The 22,225-nt window shown below is 42.5% G+C and overlaps 1 protein-coding gene across 2 annotated transcripts in view; it reads right to left on the minus strand.

Annotated features, from left to right (window-relative positions):
* LOC143808684 (cytochrome P450 2C8-like) overlaps positions 1 to 22,225 on the minus strand; it is a 189,763-nt gene that overhangs the window by 123,842 nt on the left and 43,696 nt on the right. For both annotated transcript variants that reach the window (XM_077291594.1, XM_077291593.1), the window contains exon 5: positions 17,132 to 17,292. In XM_077291594.1, the coding sequence (XP_077147709.1) occupies positions 17,132 to 17,292 (161 nt within the window). The remainder of the gene's footprint in view (positions 1 to 17,131; positions 17,293 to 22,225) is intronic.

Consider the following 22,225-nt stretch of genomic DNA (forward strand, 5'->3'; position numbering starts at 1 on the left):
GGCAGTTTTTCGATCTTAAAACCAGAAGTGCGTGCAAACTCCTCATCAATGAGATTTGTGGCTGAACCACTATCCACAAAAACAGTAATTGGCAGCTCACTGCCAGTGATAATAACCTTAGCAGGGAGCATGCATTGAGAAACCACCATGGAGGATATACATAAGCTCAGATTGGTCTCCTCCACACACTCTGAGCTTAGAAGTTTTCCGCCATTGCATTTTTCTTAGACAGCAGAGGACAGATGTTAATAAAATTGTAAAGTAACTTGGCACACACGTGATCAATTGCTAGTGTGGTTTTAATGAAAGGAGAGTACATACAGACGTTTCGGTCATAGACCTTCTTCAATGTACTAAAACAATAAATGATAACAAAATAAATAAAGTATATACAATTATTACAGCAATGGTCTAACACAAATGTGCAATGACTGAGAGAAATAGAGAAATAACTGCTGTGGCATTTATAGCGTACTGGATAGTCCAGTCTCTTAGTAAAATTGCAGTGTTAGAAGAAACGTGCTAATAATCATGCATCAATGGTATAAAGAGAGATCTTATAAAGTGACCGTTGGAGTGATGTGAGAGCTTATTGGCTTGTAGCATAAAGGAAAAAGAAGACCTACCCTCTCACAATAAGAATGTCTGGTGAGCGGATTTTTGGGGGATTATCCTGTAAATACGCATAGGATGTCTCAGAAAAACACGTGGTGACGCTATATTGAGAAGAAAAAAGTAAGGATGGACATACCCCTGAGTTGCTTATAGGTGATGTAAGCAGTCTCTGCGTGATTAAGGCTCTGTGGGGTAAAAATAACAATGCTATGGCTGCCCCAGGTTGGCGGTATGGTCAGGTGCTACACGGGTAGTGAGATGTCAGGCTTACCTAAGTGTCTCCTGTGCGGACGCGGTATCCACCGCTTGTCCCAGTGTGTGGTGAAGCCGCTCTGTGTGTGCCGTTATGAAGGCGCGCTGTGAGACGCGCCACCGGAAGTGTTATACCGGAAGTGACCTAGCGCTGGGGGTAAGACTAAGTTGCGTTCCACTTGTTCTATGGTGAGTGAGAACATGCGTTCCACTGCGCGCATGCGCTGTAGGGAGGTGCCCTGCGATGTGGAGATGAGTGATCCACTGTTCCAGAGTGATGGAGAAAGATTCTGGTTTAGAGAGATGGTGATACGTGCTCATCCTTGGTGACTGATAGTAGTGAGATAGCAGAGGTGGTATACACTCCAGATAGTGCTAGTAAAGCCGATTCTGTTGAGAGAGACATAAGTATTAGAACGGAATACATGAATTCACACAGACAAGTAAGTAGCAATGCAATACAGTGAAGATGGCGACACATAAATGGTACTTGGTAGGTGTAGTCCACTTCTGGAGGTTGAAACCCAGATGATGACCGTTAAGTAAGGAAGGACTGGATATCATAGTCTCTGTTCAGGCCTCTCGGGGCTAAAGTCTGTAGTTCATGTATCCAGTAGGCCTCCCTCCTTTTCAACAGACCTATCCTATCGCCCCCGCTGCGTAGTGGTAACACCTGTTCGATCACCTGAAAATGTAACTGGGCAATGGTGTGGCCCTGGGTGATAAAATGGTGGGGGACGGGTAGTAGGGTGTTTTTGCATCTTATGGTGGATTTGTGCTTCGAAATCCTCTGTTTTATGGGTTGTGTTGTTTCTCCAAGATAGTACAGACCACAAGGGCACTTGATTATATAAATCACATATGACGAGTCGCGCGTGAAGAACCCTTTAATAGGGTATTCTTTCCCATTGTGTGGATGATAAAGGGTCGTGCCTCTCTGTATATTGTTGCACTGTATGCATTGTAGGCATGGAAATGTGCCTGTCCTTGGATTGGTGAGGAACCGTTGTCTGGATGTAGGTTGTAGGCTTCCTATGTCTGCTCTTACCAATTTATCTCGTATGTTCCGTGGTCTCCGGAAGCAAGGGAGGAAAGGTTCAACAAATTCTTTGATCCCTGGATGTGCCGTGCCTAGAATATGCCAGTGGCGTCGTATGGACTTGTGGAGTAGGTAAACCAGGGGATGATAGTTGTGAACAAAAGGTATGCGGTGTTTTGTGTCTGTCCTCTTTCTGGGGGAAGAATTTGTGCTACTGATGTCGAGGGTGTCAGGGGGATAACCCCTCTCTAGAAATTTTATCCGCATCTCTTCTAGCCGTGTGGTTTGTAGGTCTTTGTCTGAGACTATTTTTTGGACCCTTTGGAGCTGGGATTTTGGAATGGAGTCTTTCATTTTTTGGGGGTGAAAGCTGTCATAGTGTAATAGGCTATTGCGATCCGTTGGTTTGATGTATAAATCTGTGGAAAGCTCGCCTTCTTTGTTTTTGAGAACTGTGGTATCTAAGAAATGTACTTTCTCCTGATCATAGGTTATTGTGAAATCAAGGCCAGGCCAGGAGGTCTTGAGGAATGCAAAGAAAGATTCTAGTGTTGTTTGTGGGCCGTTCCAAATGCAGAATATATCGTCGATGTACCTTTTCCACACTATAGCATGTGTGCGGAAAAGGTCATTCACGTAAATGGTGCTGGTCTCGTAATCTACCATGTAAGAATTTGCATATGGTGGTGCTGCGTTACTGCCCATCGCGGTGCCTCTCCTCTGTAAGTAAAATTTGTCCTCAAATAGGAAATAGTTTTTGGTGAGTACCAGTGACAGTAGCTCACAGCAGAGGTTGACCTGATCCGGATCTAAGTCCGAGGTCTATAATAACTTTCTCACTGATCTAATGCCTTCCTCATGTGGTATGGACGTATATAAGTCCTTAACGTCAAACGTGACCAAATAGGCCTCTGTTGGGATAGTTTTCAGTTCATCTATGAGTTTCAGGAAAGCTCCCATATCCAGAAGGAAGGAGGGAGTTTGTTTGATCATAGGTGTGAGAATCTTTTCTAAGTATTTTGAGATAGGTGAGAGAATTGAGTCTGTTGAAGCCACTATGGGTCTTCCTGGTGGATTTTCTAGGCTCTTGTGAATTTTAGGTAATACATAAAATACTGGCGTGATGGGATTTTGTTTGGTGAGAAATTTGCATGTTTTTTGATCCAGTATTTTCAGTTCTCTGTATCTAGTGAGAGTATGTTGAATTTGTTCTCTGATGTTGTGAATAGGGTCCCTCTCCAGGGGTGTGTAGATCGAACTATCATTTAATTGGCGGTAGACCTCTTGTCTGTATGTGGACTTATCGAGTACGACTATCGCTGCCCCCTTGTCCGCTGGTTTGACTATAATGTTCTTGTCTAGCTGTAAGGAATTGAGCGCTTGTTGGTCTAGGGCGGTCAGGTTTGATGGGGCATGTAATCTGCCTCTATCAAAATCCTCTCTTAAATTGTGAAATGAATTGTTCACAAATGAGATAAATGTTTCTACTGCCGGGGAACCCATTGGGGGTCTATAATTACTCTTGTTCCTCAGACCTAGGCTCCTTGAAGTAAGGAGTCGATCTTCTGTGTTGTCTGGAGGGGGATTGTTAGTGTTAGAGTCTGCAAAATGTAGCTTGAGTCTAAGTGATCTATAAAATCTCTGTAGATCCATTTCTAGATCAAAAGTACTTAGCCTATAGCTAGGACAGAAGGATAGCCCTTTTTGTAACACCTGGTGTTCTGCGATGCTCAATGATTTGGAAGAAATGTTAATTACCAGGGGGTTCGTACCTGAGAGCGGGTTATGCGTGTGAAGTCCGTGTTTCTTTGACCGTCTCTTTCCTCTCCGGGTCCCCTTCTTCTTGCTTGTCTCCTTCCTCGTCCTAAAAAACGACCTGCTGCTGGTCTCTCGCGTCGCTCTTGGTCCGATCCTGACGTCGAGATGTCTGTCGTAGATCTGTAGTTGGAGCGTGAGGAGAAGGTTCCGGAGTTCGAGTTGTCTCGCCATTTATATATCCTGTTCTGTTCGTAATCTTCTGCGTCCCTGATGAATTTGGACCTTTTCCTTGCTTCCGTGTCCCTCCTGTGTTGTTCGATCGTGGTGTTGATGCGAGTTTTGAGATCTTGGAGTTCTTCCGAAGTAGAGGATGATGCCAGTTGTTGTTCGATGTTGGTAATGCGTTCTTTACTCTGAGCGATCCCTTGGTGCAGGTGTTCTAGCGTGAGGGTCATGAGATCAAAAGAACATTTGTTTAGTATTCTTTCAAAGCGAGAGCAAAAATCAGGGGAATCACTGAAGAGGGTGGGACGGAGGGGGACGCGTAGTCCCCTTGGAATCCTCTGGACTCTGCGTCCCCCTCCGTCCCACCCTCTTCAGTGATTCCCCTGATTTTTGCTCTCGCTTTGAAAGAATACTAAACAAATGTTCTTTTGATCTCATGACCCTCACGCTAGAACACCTGCACCAAGGGATCGCTCAGAGTAAAGAACGCATTACCAACATCGAACAACAACTGGCATCATCCTCTACTTCGGAAGAACTCCAAGATCTCAAAACTCGCATCAACACCACGATCGAACAACACAGGAGGGACACGGAAGCAAGGAAAAGGTCCAAATTCATCAGGGACGCAGAAGATTACGAACAGAACAGGATATATAAATGGCGAGACAACTCGAACTCCGGAACCTTCTCCTCACGCTCCAACTACAGATCTACGACAGACATCTCGACGTCAGGATCGGACCAAGAGCGACGCGAGAGACCAGCAGCAGGTCGTTTTTTAGGACGAGGAAGGAGACAAGCAAGAAGAAGGGGACCCGGAGAGGAAAGAGACGGTCAAAGAAACACGGACTTCACACGCATAACCCGCTCTCAGGTACGAACCCCCTGGTAATTAACATTTCTTCCAAATCATTGAGCATCGCAGAACACCAGGTGTTACAAAAAGGGCTATCCTTCTGTCCTAGCTATAGGCTAAGTACTTTTGATCTAGAAATGGATCTACAGAGATTTTATAGATCACTTAGACTCAAGCTACATTTTGCAGACTCTAACACTAACAATCCCCCTCCAGACAACACAGAAGATCGACTCCTTACTTAAAGGAGCCTAGGTCTGAGGAACAAGAGTAATTATAGACCCCCAATGGGTTCCCCGGCAGTAGAAACATTTATCTCATTTGTGAACAATTCATTTCACAATTTAAGAGAGGATTTTGATAGAGGCAGATTACATGCCCCATCAAACCTGACCGCCCTAGACCAACAAGCGCTCAATTCCTTACAGCTAGACAAGAACATTATAGTCAAACCAGCGGACAAGGGGGCAGCGATAGTCGTACTCGATAAGTCCACATACAGACAAGAGGTCTACCGCCAATTAAATGATAGTTCGATCTACACACCCCTGGAGAGGGACCCTACTCACAACATCAGAGAACAAATTCAACATACTCTCACTAGATACAGAGAACTGAAAATACTGGATCAAAAAACATGCGAATTTCTCACCAAACAAAATCCCATCACGCCAGTATTTTATGTATTAACCTAAAATTCACAAGAGCCTAGAAAATCCACCAGGAAGACCCATAGTGGCTTCAACAGACTCAATTCTCTCACCTATCTCAAAATACTTAGAAAAGATTCTCACACCTATGATCAAACAAACTCCCTCCTTCCTTTTGGATACGGGAGCTTTCCTGAAACTCATAGATGAACTGAAAACTATCCCAACAGAGGCCTATTTGGTCACGTTTGACGTTAAGGACTTATATACGTCCATACCACATGAGGAAGGCATTAGATCAGTGAGAAAGTTATTACAGACCTCGGACTTAGATTCGGATCAGGTCAACCTCTGCTGTGAGCTACTGTCACTGGTACTCACCAAAAACTATTTCCTATTTGAGGACAAATTTTACTTACAGAGGAGAGGCACCGCGATGGGCAGTAACGCAGCACCACCATATGCAAATTCTTACATGGTAGATTACGAGACCAGCACCATTTACGTGAATGACCTTTTCCGCACACATGCTATAGTGTGGAAAAGGTACATCGACGATATATTCTGCATTTGGAACGGCCCACAAACAACACTAGAATCTTTCTTTGCATTCCTCAAGACCTCCTGGCCTGGCCTTGATTTCACAATAACCTATGATCAGGAGAAAGTACATTTCTTAGATACCACAGTTCTCAAAAACAAAGAAGGCGAGCTTTCCACAGATTTATACATCAAACCAACGGATCGCAATAGCCTATTACACTATGACAGCTTTCACCCACAAAAAATGAAAGACTCCATTCCAAAATCCCAGCTCCAAAGGGTCCAAAAAATAGTCTCAGACAAAGACCTACAAACCACACGGCTAGAAGAGATGCGGATAAAATTTCTAGAGAGGGGTTATCCCCCTGACACCCTCGACATCAGTAGCACAAATTCTTCCCCCAGAAAGAGGACAGACACAAAACACCGCATACCTTTTGTTCACAACTATCATCCCCTGGTTTACCTACTCCACAAGTCCATACGACGCCACTGGCATATTCTAGGCACGGCACATCCAGGGATCAAAGAATTTGTTGAACCTTTCCTCCCTTGCTTCCGGAGACCACGGAACATACGAGATAAATTGGTAAGAGCAGACATAGGAAGCCTACAACCTACATCCAGACAACGGTTCCTCACCAATCCAAGGACAGGCACATTTCCATGCCTACAATGCATACAGTGCAACAATATACAGAGAGGCACGACCCTTTATCATCCACACAATGGGAAAGAATACCCTATTAAAGGGTTCTTCACGCGCGACTCGTCATATGTGATTTATATAATCAAGTGCCCTTGTGGTCTGTACTATGTTGGAGAAACAACACAACCCATAAAACAGAGGATTTCGAAGCACAAATCCACCATAAGATGCAAAAACACCCTACTACCCGTCCCCCACCATTTTATCACCCAGGGCCACACCATTGCCCAGTTACGTTTTCAGGTGATCGAACAGGTGTCACCACTACGCAGAGGGGGCGATAGGATAGGTCTGTTGAAAAGGAGGGAGGCCTACTGGATACATGAACTACAGACTTTAGCCCCGAGAGGCCTGAACAGAGACTATGATATCCAGTCCTTCCTTACTTAACGGTCATCATCTGGGTTTCAACCTCCAGAAGTGGACTACACCTACCAAGTACCATTTATGTGTCGCCATCTTCACTGTATTGCATTGCTACTTACTTGTCTGTGTGAATTCATGTATTCCGTTCTAATACTTATGTCTCTCTCAACAGAATCGGCTTTACTAGCACTATCTGGAGTGTATACCACCTCTGCTATCTCACTACTATCAGTCACCAAGGATGAGCACGTATCACCATCTCTCTAAACCAGAATCTTTCTCCATCACTCTGGAACAGTGGATCACTCATCTCCACATCGCAGGGCACCTCCCTACAGCGCATGCGCGCAGTGGAACGCATGTTCTCACTCACCATAGAACAAGTGGAACGCAACTTAGTCTTACCCCCAGCGCTAGGTCACTTCCGGTATAACACTTCCGGTGGCGCGTCTCACAGTGCGCCTTCATAACGGCACACACAGAGCGGCTTCACCACACACTGGGACAAGCGGTGGATACCGCGTCCGCACAGGAGACACTTAGGTAAGCCTGACATCTCACTACCCGTGTAGCACCTGACCATACCGCCAACCTGGGGCAGCCCTAGCATTGTTATTTTTACCCCACAGAGCCTTAATCACGCAGAGACTGCTTACATCACCTATAAGCAACTCAGGGGTATGTCCATCCTTACTTTTTTCTTCTCAATATAGCATCACCACGTGTTTTTCTGAGACATCCTATGCGTATTTACAGGATAATCCCCCAAAAATCCGCTCACCAGACATTCTTATTGTGAGAGGGTAGGTCTTCTTTTTCCTTTATGCTACAAGCCAATAAGCTCTCACATCACTCCAACGGTCACTTTATAAGATCTCTCTTTATACCATTGATGCATGATTATTAGCACGTTTCTTCTAACACTGCAATTTTACTAAGAGACTGGACTATCCAGTACGCTATAAATGCCACAGCAGTTATTTCTCTATTTCTCTCAGTCATTGCACATTTGTGTTAGACCATTGCTGTAATAATTGTATATACTTTATTTATTTTGTTATCATTTATTGTTTTAGTACATTGAAGAAGGTCTATGACCGAAACGTCTGTATGTACTCTCCTTTCATTAAAACCACACTAGCAATTGATCACGTGTGTGCCAAGTTACTTTACAAGTGTATACGGTTTGGGCACCTACTTGTGCACCACCACAATAGTAGTGCCTACGTTTATCTCTCATAGATGTTAATAAAATGACCAGTCTTACTGCAGTAAAAACAGGCTTCCTGCTTCCTGAGCTCAGGGGCTCGACGCTTCACATGTGACACCCCTGTAATTTGCATAGGCTCCGTGGGCTCACCTGCAGCAACCACACGTGAACCTAAACCCTCTCCCATAGGCGGTGTCTCATGCTCCCCCTGACGCTAACGGCGATCAATGCGGACAACCAGACTCATAGCGGAATCTAGAGAAGTAGGAGTCTCGTACATCAGAAGGGCATTTTAACCCTTCCAGAAACCCCATGAATAAACTGAATCTGCAGTGCTTGATCATTCCACTGTGTATCGATCGCCCAGTGATGAAATTCAGAACAGTAATCCTCTGCAACTCGCTCCCCCTGGTGAATAGTGCGTATCTTAGATTCGGCGAGAGCCATTCTGTCAGGTTCATCGTATATATTTCCAAGAGAGAAAAAAAACTCTCCACAGAGTCAAATGCAGCAGAATCAGATGGCAAAGAAACTGCCCATGCTTGGGGATCCCTGCTTAACAATGACAACACCAGACCCACACGCTGAGCCTCATTATTAGAGGAGATCGGGCACATACGGAAATATAGTTTGCAAGCTTCACAAAAAGAAACAAATTTACTGCGTTCCCCAGCAAATTTTTCAGGCAAAGGAAATTTAGGCTCAGCAACTTTACCTGTCGCTCCAGCTTGCACATTGGAGACTGTAAGTCCCTGTTGCTGCACTGCCCCCCTCAACTCAGTGACCTGTAGGGACAGCGCCTCCAACTGGCGGGTTATGGAAGTCATGGGATCCATGACAAAAAAAAAAAAAGAAACCCTTTTTTTTGTTTTTTTGTTTGTAAGGCCGATCATAATGTCACGGGAGACCTAGAAGTGAAAGAGCAAATAACCCGGGCCCCTGCGATTTCCCTGAAAACTAGGGAAACCCTGACTGACCCTCTACCCAGAGTTTACACTGATGGTGTGCATGTCTGGGGCTCCACCCTCGCCCTATCTCCTGTTTCAACCCTAGGCTGAAACCACCACCCAGCCACCCAGTGAAGAGCCCTCTAACCAGCACCCACAGTAAGCACAGACAAGGATAACGGAAAATATACACCACGCCGCTGTCACTCAGGAATACACTATAAGTGCAAAGGGCAAAAACAAATACAAATATGGGAAGGAGAAAATAAGACAAAGGGAAATACACCACCAGCAACGATACTCCAACTACCAGCTCACCACTCCAGACTGAGATAACAACGCACAAGACAGAAGCTATAATCAGCGATGCCCAATGTTCAGGAGAACTATTTAAAGGCAGTGGGCAAGGCCCAGCTTCCAATCCGAGCACCAAGTAAATTAACCCCGGAGCAGCTAGATAAAATCTAGCCGACGCCAATGAGCGCATAGTGGACAAAAGCGGAATTACCGCTGTCTGTCGGATGACCTGGTCTGAACAGCGTCTGACATGACACCTGCATACAACCTGGCAACTTCGGAAACAGTTCCCTGTTCCACTGAAGCAGCTCTTGGCACTGTGACTTTTGGGCCGGTGATAGTGTCTCTGCCACTGTGACATGTCCCCTAGGCATAATACTTTCTCTGTTTCGCGATGGTTTGAGTAGGCTAATGTACCAACATGATTAGGGCTCTTAGCTGAAACGCGTCGATTGGTGCACCCAGGTTCCCATGCGGTGACCAGCAGTTATGTCTTTGCAATTGTTCTAATACAGTTTCTACATTTTAAACTCTCCTTTTTTACTGGCTTCATTGCTGGAGGATTTCCCCTTTTTTCTTCAATGTGGTACCCCTGGTATGGCTTTCTTCTCCGATTGGTGGACCATGTAGTTGACATTACTCAACTTTTCAACCATCTTGTATGGCCCTTGTCAATTGTTCACGAACTAACTTTCCACCATTGGGATCAACACCAACACCTGCTCTCCAGGGCTAAACTGAGTCTTGCTGGCCAACTGTAGACCCTTTTGTGTGCTAAAAGGAGGCTCTCCCTCACAATTGGCATCACCCTTGTGATCCTGTCCTGCATCCAGGCCACATGTTTGTAGATGCTTCGGTGGGGTGTTACTTTCACTTCCAAGGTCTCTTTTCCAATGTCCAGAAGGTTTCAATGGTATAGCAGATCAAATGATGAGTACCCACAGAAGCCTGTGGGTCTTCTCTAATGGAAAATAGTAGATACAGTAGCAGGCAAACCCAGTCTTGGCCATCCTTCTCCATGACCTTCCCTAGCATAGATTTCAAGGTTTTGCTGAACCTCTCCACCAGGCAATCTGTCTGCGGATAGTACCCCGATGTTAAGAGTTGGGTAATCTGGAGAGTCTTACACAACTCCTCATAAATTTGGACATAAAAGGAGTCCCTTGGTCCATCATGATCTTTCTTGGCCGGCACATCCAGGAGAAAATATGAACTAGATAACTCGAGTGGTTGATGTTCTTTAATCAAACAGGATTCACTCACTATTTATATTGACTGGAAAGCGTGAGGACCCGTGATGTGGGTTGCCAGCTTATGTATTGTGGCCATAATACTAATACCTTACATATTTTGATATGTTCTTGTGCACTTTTTTACTTTTACTTTTTGAGGTGTAGGTGGGCCCTAATGGCTTTGTAAGTTTTGGCCTCTGTTTACACGGGACGCATTACAGTTAGCTCTGGTCAGCCCGCCACATGGCATTACTAATAGGCTATGATCCAGTTCCTATGCATATTCTGTGTGAACACTGCTGCAGATTATTTATTTGCACTGGTGTGCCAAGCGGCCAATCCCTGATTGTTGACTGGCTGTCTCATTTGGTATTACCACACCTGTGTAGTCGCCATCTTTACTTGGGCCCACTGCACAATGAGAGTGCATTTGATTTGAGGCCTAGACAGGTAAGAATCTTTGTTTTTCTGTGGTGTTTTTATTATTTATATTGTGCAGTATCGCAGTAGTTTTTTGCATTGAAATAAACTGGAATTTGAGTTTAAGCTTAGATACCTCAAAATAACTCCCTTTTACTCTTAAGACAGCTTTACAACCCCTTGGCATTCTATCACAATTCTTCATCAAGTAGATGAAGATCTCATTAAAAGTTTATTTGTGGAAGACCCAGCCTTCAGAAAGTATCTGTGGCAATCAGGTGTGATTTGCAGAGGCAATGTTGGCACACAGAGTTAGGACTGGCGGAACGCACCAAATAATAATTAGAGGTGATATAAGGTGCATTCGCAGTCCGGGGTCCACCATGCAGAAAAGACACCTGCTGTTTGGTAATGGCGGACTATATGGCGTAATAATGTGAATATATACACGGGTTAGCTTCACCCGGTATGAAGGAAGCGAACCTTGTTGCGTCACAGGGCCGCAATGCTGCACAGAGAGGGCAAGAAAGGAGTCACAGAACTCTGCCCCGAGACTCAGGGTAAGAGTCCCTCTAGACCTCTTGTGCTTGACACCGCTACTGTGGTGCCAAGGATTAAAATGAACTAATCATTTACTGCACAAGAGTGTGTGCAGCGCCGCTCTGACGGATGCCACTAAACACCCTAACTTGGGCCAGGAAAGCGCACTATTTGCGCCCAGCACCGCACTGGCAGTCGCTGCTAACAGACGCAGAATCTTGTGCTAATGTGCGGGATAGCACTGTCAGGCGCTAGGTAGCTCCACCATTCGCGAGCAGTCATCAACACTAGGAAGGGGAATGATTAGGAACTTCCATACAATGACAGGCATTCATCCACACACATGTTAACAGGTTTACACTAGCGCATGGCCAAGCAGCCATGTGAACTTTTTATAGTAGTAGCACTCCGGGACCTGCGGGGCATGCTCATTATGGGAAAAGCAGGACTTAGTCCCTGAAATGCTTGCTCGCTGCTGATCAATGCTGGCTATAAAGGCAGAGCCTGGAAAAGCAGCAGTAACCAAGCGCCCAGTATCAGCTTGAGCCAGACGCTGGGATTGATGTCTCTGCTGAGCAGGCTCCACTGTGGCTGAAGGAGAATGGGAGACCGCAGCGGACATGGTTCGAGATTCCTCCTGTGCAGCAGCAAGAACTCGACACCTAACACACAGTCCCTATTACGTGACTTTTCTAAGCCAGAATTAAATAAGAGCCACTCAATTAAATAAAATTTCACAGTCCATCATTACTAGAGTTGTGCGAATTTTTCAAAATTAGGTTCCGATTACGATTGTTTTTGCAATGTTCGCCGAACACAGCCAAACATCATTGGAGTCAAAGGGAGCAGAAATGAATTAACATGTTCGGAACTGAGCATCAAACAAAGTCGGGAATGAATAGGGTAAGAATATGGCACAAGTATCGCAAATTCAGATTCGGCAACCGATTCCGAACATATTCGCTCAACTCTAATCATTACTATAAAATATCAAGGTCAGACAATGTAGAAAATTGCCAGAAACTTGAAGGTATCTCCAAGTGCAGTCATGAAAACCATAAATTTGTATCCTGGGGACAGCCCTAGGAAAGGAAGACAAAGGGGTTCAAATGAGGCCTGGATGCTTTCTTGGAGCGTAACAATATTGTATCTTACAGTTATTAGGCTCTTTAGAAGAATGTAGATCTGGGGATTTATTCTGACAGAATATAGGCTGAACTGGATGGACAAATTTATTTTTTCGGCATTTCTAACTATGTTACTATGTTACTATGAATTAGCTTTGCTGCAGAGGATAGGTTCATCAGAGTTACCAGTCTCTGAAACTGAAAATTGATTGCTCCTCAGATAGCGTTAACATCAACTGTCCAGATTAGACTTTGAGACATGGTCTTTATGGTTGAATTATGGCAAAGAACCCCCTACAGTGCATTGCAAACAAGAAGAGCAGACTTGTTTGTGTGGAATAACACAAGCACTGGACATTGGATCAGTGGAATTTTGTACTGTAATCTGATGAGTCACCATTTCAGATTTTTGTACTGACAGACATGTCTTTGTTGTTTAGATGGTTTCTAGATGTGTCATGCTCCTCAAGCAGCATAGAACAGAATTCTGCAAAGACATAACATTCTATCTGGTTTACACTTACTGGGACCATAATTTGTATTACAACAGGACAAGGACCAAAAAGCCTATGTAGAGGTTATGTGAGGGCTATGTGACCAAGAAAAAGAGGGATGGAGTGCTTTGACAGATAACATAAACTCCACAAATCACCTGATCTCAATCCAATTGATTTGGATTGGGAAGAGTTGTATGAAGAGTGAAGGCAAAGCAGCCAACCAGTGCTCAGCACCTCTGGGGACCTTCTTCAAGACTGTTGTAAAGTCATTCCAGGTGGCACTTGATGAAGGTGCTGGTATATTAAGGGTGTAAATCTGTCATCAGAATAAAAAGTAGAGCTTTAACCCCTTAAGCACCAAGGGTGGTTTGCACGTTAATGAATGGGCCAATTTTTACAATTCTGACCATTGTCCTTTTATGAGGTTATAACTCTGGAATGCTTCAACGGATCGTGATGATTCTGAGATTATTTTCTAGAGACATCGTACTTCATGATAGTTGTAAAATTTCTTTGATAAGACTTGCATTTATTTGTGAAAAAAATGGAAATTTGGTGAAAATTTTGAAAATTTCGCAATTTTCCAAACTTTAACTTTTATGCCCTTAAATCACAGAGATATGTCACATAAAAAACTTAATAAGTAACATATCCCACATGTCTACTTTACATCAGCACAATTTTGGAACCAAATTTTTTTTGTTAGGGAGTTATAAGGGTTAAAAGTTGACCAGCAATTTCTCATTTTAACAACATCATTTTTTTTAGGGACCACATCTCATTTGAAGTCATTTTGAGGGGTCTATATGATAGAAAATAACCAAGTGTGACACCATTCTAAAAACTGCACCCTCAAGGTGCCCCAAACCACATTCAAGAAGTTTATAAACCCTTCAGGTGTTTCACAGAAATTTTTGGAATGTTTAAATAAAAATGAACATTTAACTTTTTTTGACACAAAATTTATTTCAGCTCCAATTTGATTTATTTAACCAAGGGTAACAGTAGAAATTGGACCCCAAAAGTTGTTGTACAATTTGTCCTGAGTATGCAAATACCCTATATATGAGGGTAAACCACTGTTTGGGCGCATGGCAGAGCTTGGAAGGGATGGAACGCTATTTGACTTTTCAATGCAAAATTGACTGGAATTGAGATGGGACGCCATGTTGCGTTTGGAGAGCCCCTGATGTGCCTAAACATTGAAACCCCCCACAACTGACACCATTTTGGAAAGTAGACCCCCTAAGGAACTTATCTAGCTGTGTGGTCAGCACTTTAACCCACCAAGTGCTTCACAGAAGTTTATAATGCAGAGCCGCAAAAATAAAAAATCATATTTTTTCACAAAAATTATATTTTCATCCCCAACTTTTTATTTTCCCAAGAGTAAGAGAAGAAATTGGACCCCAAAAGTTGTTGTGCAATTTATCCTGAGTACGCTGTTACCCCATATGTGGGGGTAAACCACTGTTTGGACGCATGGCAGAGCTCGGAAGGGAAGGAGCGCCATTTGGAATGCAGACTTAGATAGAATGGTCTGCAGGCGTCACATTGTGTTTGCAGAGCCCCTAATGTACCTAAACAGTAGAAACCCCCCACAGGTGACCCATATTGGAAACTAAACCTCCCAAGGAACTTATCTAGATGTGTTATGAGAACTTTGAACTGCCAAGTGTTTCACTACAGTTTATAACGCAGAGCCGTGAAAATAAAAAATCATTTTTTCCCACAAAAATGTTTTTTTAGCCCCCCCAAATTTTTATTTTCACAAGGGTAACAAGAGAAATTGGACCCCAAAAGCTGTTGTCCAATTTGGCCTGAGTACGCTGATACCCCATATGTTGGAGTAAACCCCTGTTAGGGCGCACGGGAGAGCTTGGAAGGGAAGGAGCACTGTTTTACTTTTTCAACACAGAATTGGCTGGAATTGTGATCGGATGCCATGTCTTGTTTGGAGAGCCCGTGATGTGCCTAAACAGTGGAAACCCCCAATTCTAACTGAAACCCTAACCTTAGCCCCAACCCTAGCCCTAGCCCCAACCCTAACTCTAACCCTAGCCCCAACCCTAGCCCTAATCCTAGCCCTAACCCCTACCCTAGCCCTAACCCTAGCCCTAACCCTAGCCCTAGCCCTAACCTTAGCCCTAATCCTAACCCTAGCCCTAACCCTAGACTTAACCCTAATGAGAAAATGGAAATAAATACATTTTTTTAATTTTATTATTTTTCTTTAACTAAGGGGGTGATGAAGGTGGGTTTGATTTACTTTTATAGTGAGTTTTTAGCGGATTTTTATGATTGACAGCCATCACAGACTAAAAGGCGCTTTTTTTGCAAAAAATAGTTTTTGCGTCTCCACATTTAGAGTGCTATAATTTTTCCATATTTTGGTCCACAGAATCATGTTAGGTTTTGTTTTTTGCGGGACGAGTTGACGTTTTTATTGGTAACCTTTTCGGGCACGTGACATTTTTTGATCGCTTTTTATTCCAATTTATGTGAGGCAGAATAACCAAAAAACAGCTATTCATGAATTTCTTTTTTTGGGGGGGAGATTATACCGTTCCGCGTTTGGTAAAATTGATAAAGCAGTTTTATTGTTCGGGTCAGTACGATTAAAGTGATACCTCATTTATATATTTTTTTATGTTTTGGCGCTTTTATACGATAAAAACTGTTTTATAGAAAAAATAATTATTTTTGCATCTCTTTATTCTGAGGACTATAACTTTTTTATTTTTTCGCTGATGATGCAGTATTGTGGCTCTTTTTTGCGGGACAAGATGACGTTTTCAGTGGTACCATGGTTATTTATATCCTTCTTTTTGATCGCGTGTTATTCCACTTTTTATTTGGCGGTATGATAATAAAGTGTTTTTTGCCTCGTTTTTTGTTTATTTTCTACCGCGATCACTGAAGGGGTTAACTAGTGGGACAGTTTTATAGGTGGGTTCATTACTGACACGGCGATACTAAATATGTGTACTTTCATTGTTTTTTATTATTTAGATATAGAAATGCATTTATGGGAACAATTTTTTTTTTCTTTATTTAGGATTTTTTTTTTTTTACAAATGTGAATATTTTTTTTTTTACCTTATAACATTGCCCCGGGGGGCATCATGTTGTAGGGTCAGATCGCGGCCATTTTGGATCTGGCGCCTGCAGGGAAAAGGAGGTAGGAGACCCTCAGAGCAATGCGATCATATCGCGTTGCTTCAAGGGTCTCAGGGAAGCATGCAGGGATCCCCCTCCCTGCACGATGCTTCCCTATGCCGCTGGAACACTGCGATCATGTTTGATCGCAGTGTGCTGGGGGTTAATGTGCCAGGGGCGGTCCGTCACTGCTCCTGGCTCTTAGTGCCAGATGTCAGCTGCGATAGACAGCTGATACCCGGTGGCGATCGGCCGTGCTCCCCCCATGAGTGCGGCCGATCGCATATGACGTACTATTCCTTCACTGGGAATTAAGTCCCAGATCACCTCGACGGGATACTACGTCATATGGGATTAAGGGGTTAAGGAATTTTAGGTTCAATATAAATTCTGTTGTGGCGTGTTTCTTTACTTATTTTTTCCAAATGTATTACTTTGTTATTTTGCTGCCATCAGTATAAATTTATAATTTGCACATTCCAATGCAAATAAGGGAAATCATTGCTTGAAGAGCATTCCACATTTTTGACTGGCAATGGACAACACACTTCAGAAATATGTTTGTAAAATTGTAAGTTTAAGAGTAGGGGCACATTATAGGTTGCAGCCTCACCAATCACACATTACAAATCTTGTGAATGACATAAAATACTATTTCTCAAATACAAATGAGTTGATCTGCTCACCATAGCCATTGGGGTACCAGCTAATTGGTTATTTTCATTATTCATCTTTATCAGCTTCAAAAGTGTGGGATCTTCATAATCAAATCGCTTACTCAGTAAGATGGAGACGATTATATTACATACAGCAGCATTTATATTCATGATGTTATCGAAGGGTTCACCTGGAAAAACAGTGAAAAAACAAGAGTCATACTTGCAAAAAAAAATCACAAGCAGCTCTGAACAGAACAAAGCAAGTGTGAACACGTGCAAGCTGCCATGACTGCACAACATACAAAGGAATACATCAGCCTCTGTAAATGCTAAGATGTATCCAAACACCAAATATATGACATATTTCAGTCACAATAAGATGTGTCTTTATTGATGGATCCCTAAACCTAATATTTATCAATCATGCCTCTCCTAGGCTAAAAGCTACAAATATAAAGGGCAGGTAGGAATCACTCACTAATTAATCCCTTCACCCCCGAAGGTGGTTTGCACGTTAATGACCAGGCCAATTTTTACAATTCTGACCACTGTCACTTTATGTGGTTATACTGTAACTCTAGAATGCTTCAACAGATCCTTGTGGTTCTGAGAATGTTTTTTTGTGACATATTGCACTTCATGACAGTGGTAGCATTACTTTGCTATGACTTGCATATATTTGTGAAAAATTCAGAAATTTGGTGAAAATTTTGAAAATTTAGCAATTTTCTGAATCTGAATTTGTATGTCCTAAAATCACAGAGATATGTCACACAAAATAGTTAATAAGTAACATTTCCCACATGTCTTCTCTACATCAGCACAATTTTGGAAACAGATGGTTTTTTTTTAGGAAGTTCTAAGGATTAAAAGTGGACCTGTAGTCTTTCATTTTTTTTCCCCACAAAACTTACAAAGCCATTTTTTTAGGGACAACATCATATTTGAAGTCACTTTGTGGGGTCTATAGATAGAAAATACCCAAAAGTGATGCCATTCTATAAACTGCACCCCCCAAGGTGCTCAAAACAACATTCAAGAAGTCTATTTATCCTTGAGGTGCTTAACAGGAATTTTTGAAATGTGGAAAAAAAATGAACTTTTAACTTTTTTTCACAAAACAATTACTTCAGATCCAAATTTTTCTATTGTAACAAGGGTAACAGGAGAAAATGGACCACAAAATTTGTTGTGTAATTTCTCCCGAGCATGCCAATGCCTGATATGAGGGAGAAAACTACTGTTTTGGGCACACGGCAGAGCTCTGAAGGGAATTTCTTAATCAATTGGCGGACGCCATGTCACGTTTGGAGAGCCCCTGATGTGACTAAACAGTTAAAATCCCCCACTCGTGACACCATTTTGGAAACTAGACCCCTCACGGAACTGACCTATATGTGTGGTGAGCACATTGAACCCTCAGGGGCTTCACAGAAGTTTATAATGTTAAGCCTTGTCTCCCCTTTTTGATATCCTTGTGCATAGTCATAAGGGTAACAGGAGAATTTGCATCATACATTTTGTTGTGCAATTTCTCCCCAGTATGTAGATACCCCACATGAGGGAGAAAACTATTGTTTGGGTGCAAGGCAGGGCTCGGAAGTGAAGTAGCATCATTTGACTTTATGAATGTAACATTTCATGGAATCATTAGCAGACATCATGTCCCATTTGGAGAGCCCCTGATATGTCTAAGCAGTGAAAATCCCCCCAAATGACCACATTTTGGAAACTAGACATATCAAGGAATATACTTAGATGTGTGATGAGCACCTTGATCCCCCAGGTGATTCACAGAAGTTTATAATGTTGAGCCGTGAAAATAATAAAATCACATTTTCCTCGCAAAAATTTTATTTTAGCTCCAAATTTTGCATTCTCATAAGAGTAACAGGAGAAATTGCACCATACAATTTGTAGGGCAATTTCTACCAAAAGGTAGGAGAGAACACAAGGGGATCTGCTACCTTGGATATAATCCTTATAAACAGGGAGGAAATGGTTGAAGAGGTAAGAGTGGCTGGGACTCTAGGAGGTAGCGACCATGCTATTTTAGAATTTTGGATAACTAGAGGAGGAAGACCTGTGAAGACTCAGACTTCAAGGTTAGAATTCAGAAAGGCAGATTTTAATGGACTCAGAAAGAGAATAGGAGGGATCCAATGGCTAGATATCCTTAAGGACAAAAGTGTCCAGTAAGGATGGGAAATCTTGATAAATGAGATTTTCAAAGAAAAATCATTAACAATTTCAAAAAGAGGGAAGAATATGAAGCATTTAAAGAAACCAGGATGGATGAACACAGAACTTAAACACATGCTTAAAGGGATGAAGCAAATGTTTATCAAATGGAAAGAGGGAGGCATATCTAAATAAGAAAAATAGAGCTGTCTGCAGAACCTGCAGGGTATGTATCAGATTTTATAAAGCTGACAATGAATTCAGGATTGCAAGAGATGTCAAAAGCAATAAGAAAGGATTTTGAGGATATGTCAAAAGTAAAAGAAAAGTTAAAGATGCTGTAGGATTTTTACAGGATGAAAATGATAAAATGGTAAGAAAGGATGTTGAGAAGACTGAACTTTTAAATTCCTATTTTGTATCTGTTTTCTCTCAGAAAGGAAATGTAACATCATCTGATCTTCACTGTCCTATTAAAGGAAAAGAAGAATCCAGGATATCTATAAACAGAAAGATAGTGAGGAAACACTTAGTTAACGTAAATTAATTCAAGTCTCCAGGTCCAGATGAATTAAATCCCAAAGTCCTGAAGGAGATAGCAGAAGAAATTTTTGAACCACTCTCCATAACCTTTGAAAATTCTTGGAGAACAGGAGAAGTTCCAGAAGACTGGAGAAGAGCAAATGTTATTCCTATCTTCAAAAATGGGAAGATGCTGGACCCAGGGAACTATAGGCCAGTGAGTCTGACTTCTATACCAGGTAAAAATCTTTGAACAAATTATTAAACAACATGTATGTAAGTGTTAGGTGGTGAGTTCCTGCTGCTGCACAGGGGGAGTCTCGAACCATGTCCACTGCGGTCTCCCATTCTTCTCCAGCTGCAGTGGAACCTGCTCAGCGGAGAAGTCGGTCCTAGAGCCTGGCTCAGACAGATACTGCACATTGGGTTACTGCTGCCCTTCCAGGTTCAGCCATTATAACCAGTACTGTTCGTCGGCAAGCAGGTGCTCCTGGGACTAAGTCCTGCTTTTCTCCTTCTGAGCATGCCCAAGGGAAACCTCTCATTGGAGGTCGGGGGTCATAAGGTCAGGTCCTGTAGCAGCTCCTATTGATCCACTAGGAAGGTCCGGGAGAGCTACAACTATAAAAGGTTTGCATGGCCGCGTGGCCATGCGCTAGTATCATTTGTGTTTGGCTATTGCCAGTGCATACTCTACCACTCAGTTCATATGTGGTGTGAGTCTGTTTAGCTTTGGGGCTGTAAACTCAGGCAGGCAGCTAGCAACAGTGGGGGCAATTAGCCTTGGCTTAGCATCTGGTTCCTTCATGTGTGCGGTTAGCACAGAAAAGTTCCAGAGCAAGCACAACTCTAGTTAGGTTTTTATTCCCTGTGTACAGCGCGACTCCGTGAGGCAACAGAGCTCGCATTAATTGCACATGGGTGAAGTTTAACCCACGTGTGAGCTCAGTGTCCATCCGCCATTACTTTGCAGCAGGTATCTCTGCACAATGGACCCCGGGCTGCGAACGCACTTCATATCAATCATAGAATCACTGACTGGGTGGATCAGGGAAATGCTGTAGATATAGTATATCTTGACTTCAGCAAAGCATTTAAGAAAGTATCTCACACCATCCTTATTGAAAAAAATGACTAAGTATGGAATGAACAAGTCAACTGTAAGGTGAATTCATAACTGGCTTAGTGATCGGACCCAAAGAGTGGTCGTAAATTGCTGCACATCCAGTTGGAAGAATGTCTCAAGTGGGGTACCACAGGGTTCTGTCCTGGGCCATGTATTTTTCAACATCTTTCTCAATGATTTAAATGAAGGAAATGAGGGTACACTGATTAAATTTGCAGATGACACAAAGCTAGGAGGGATAGCTAATACTAGAGAAGAGAGAGAGGATTCAAAAAGATATAAACTAGAGCAAAGGGCAGAAACTAACAGAATGGTTTTTACCAAGAAAAAATGAAAGTACTACATCTGGGAAATAAAAATGAAAAAAGCATATGCAGAATGGGAGGAATAGGGCTAACAAACAGCACATGTGAAAAAGACTTAGATATACTAATAGATCATAAACTGAACATGAGTCAACAGAGTGATGCAGCAGCAAAAAAAAGGCAAATGCAATTCTGGGATGCATTAGCAGAAGAATACAGTCTAGATCATGCAAAGTTTTTATTGCCCTCTACTCCTCTTTGGTCAGACCTCATGTGGAATACTGTGTCCAGTTTTGGGCACCACGTTTTTAAAAAGACATCAACAAACTGGAGCAAGTTCAGAGAAACACCACCAGAATGTTGACCGGTCTGCAAACCATGTCCTATGAGGAACTTTTACAGGATTTGGGAGTGCTTAGCTTGCAAAAAAGAAGACTGAGAGGAGACTTAACCCCTTAACCCCCAAGGGTGGTTTGCATATTAATGACCGGGCCAATTTTTACAATTCTGACCACTGTCCCTTTATGAGGTTATAACTCTGAAATGCTTGCATGGATCCTGGTGATTCTGACAAACTTTTCTCGAGACATATTGTACTTCATGTTAGTGGTAAAATTTCCTTGACGTTACTTGCGTTTAATTTTTTAAAAAACAGAAATTTGGCGAAAATTTAGAACATTTTGCAATTTTCCAAATTTGAATTTTCATGCCCTTAAATCACAGAGATATGTCACACAAAATACTTATTAAGTAACATTTCCCACATGTCTACTTTACATCAGCACAGTTTTGGAACGAACATTTATTTTTAGTTAGGGAGTTATAAGGGTTCAAATTTGACCAGCAATTTCTCATTTTTACAACACCATTTTTTTAGGGACCACAACACATTTGAAGTCACTTTGAAGGGTCTATATGATAGAAAATACCCAAGTGTGACACCATTCTAAAACTGCACACCTCAAGGTGCTCAAAATCACATTCAAG

Source organism: Ranitomeya variabilis, chromosome 2, assembly GCF_051348905.1.
Source record: "Ranitomeya variabilis isolate aRanVar5 chromosome 2, aRanVar5.hap1, whole genome shotgun sequence".
NCBI classification, from domain to species: Eukaryota; Metazoa; Chordata; class Amphibia; order Anura; family Dendrobatidae; genus Ranitomeya; species Ranitomeya variabilis.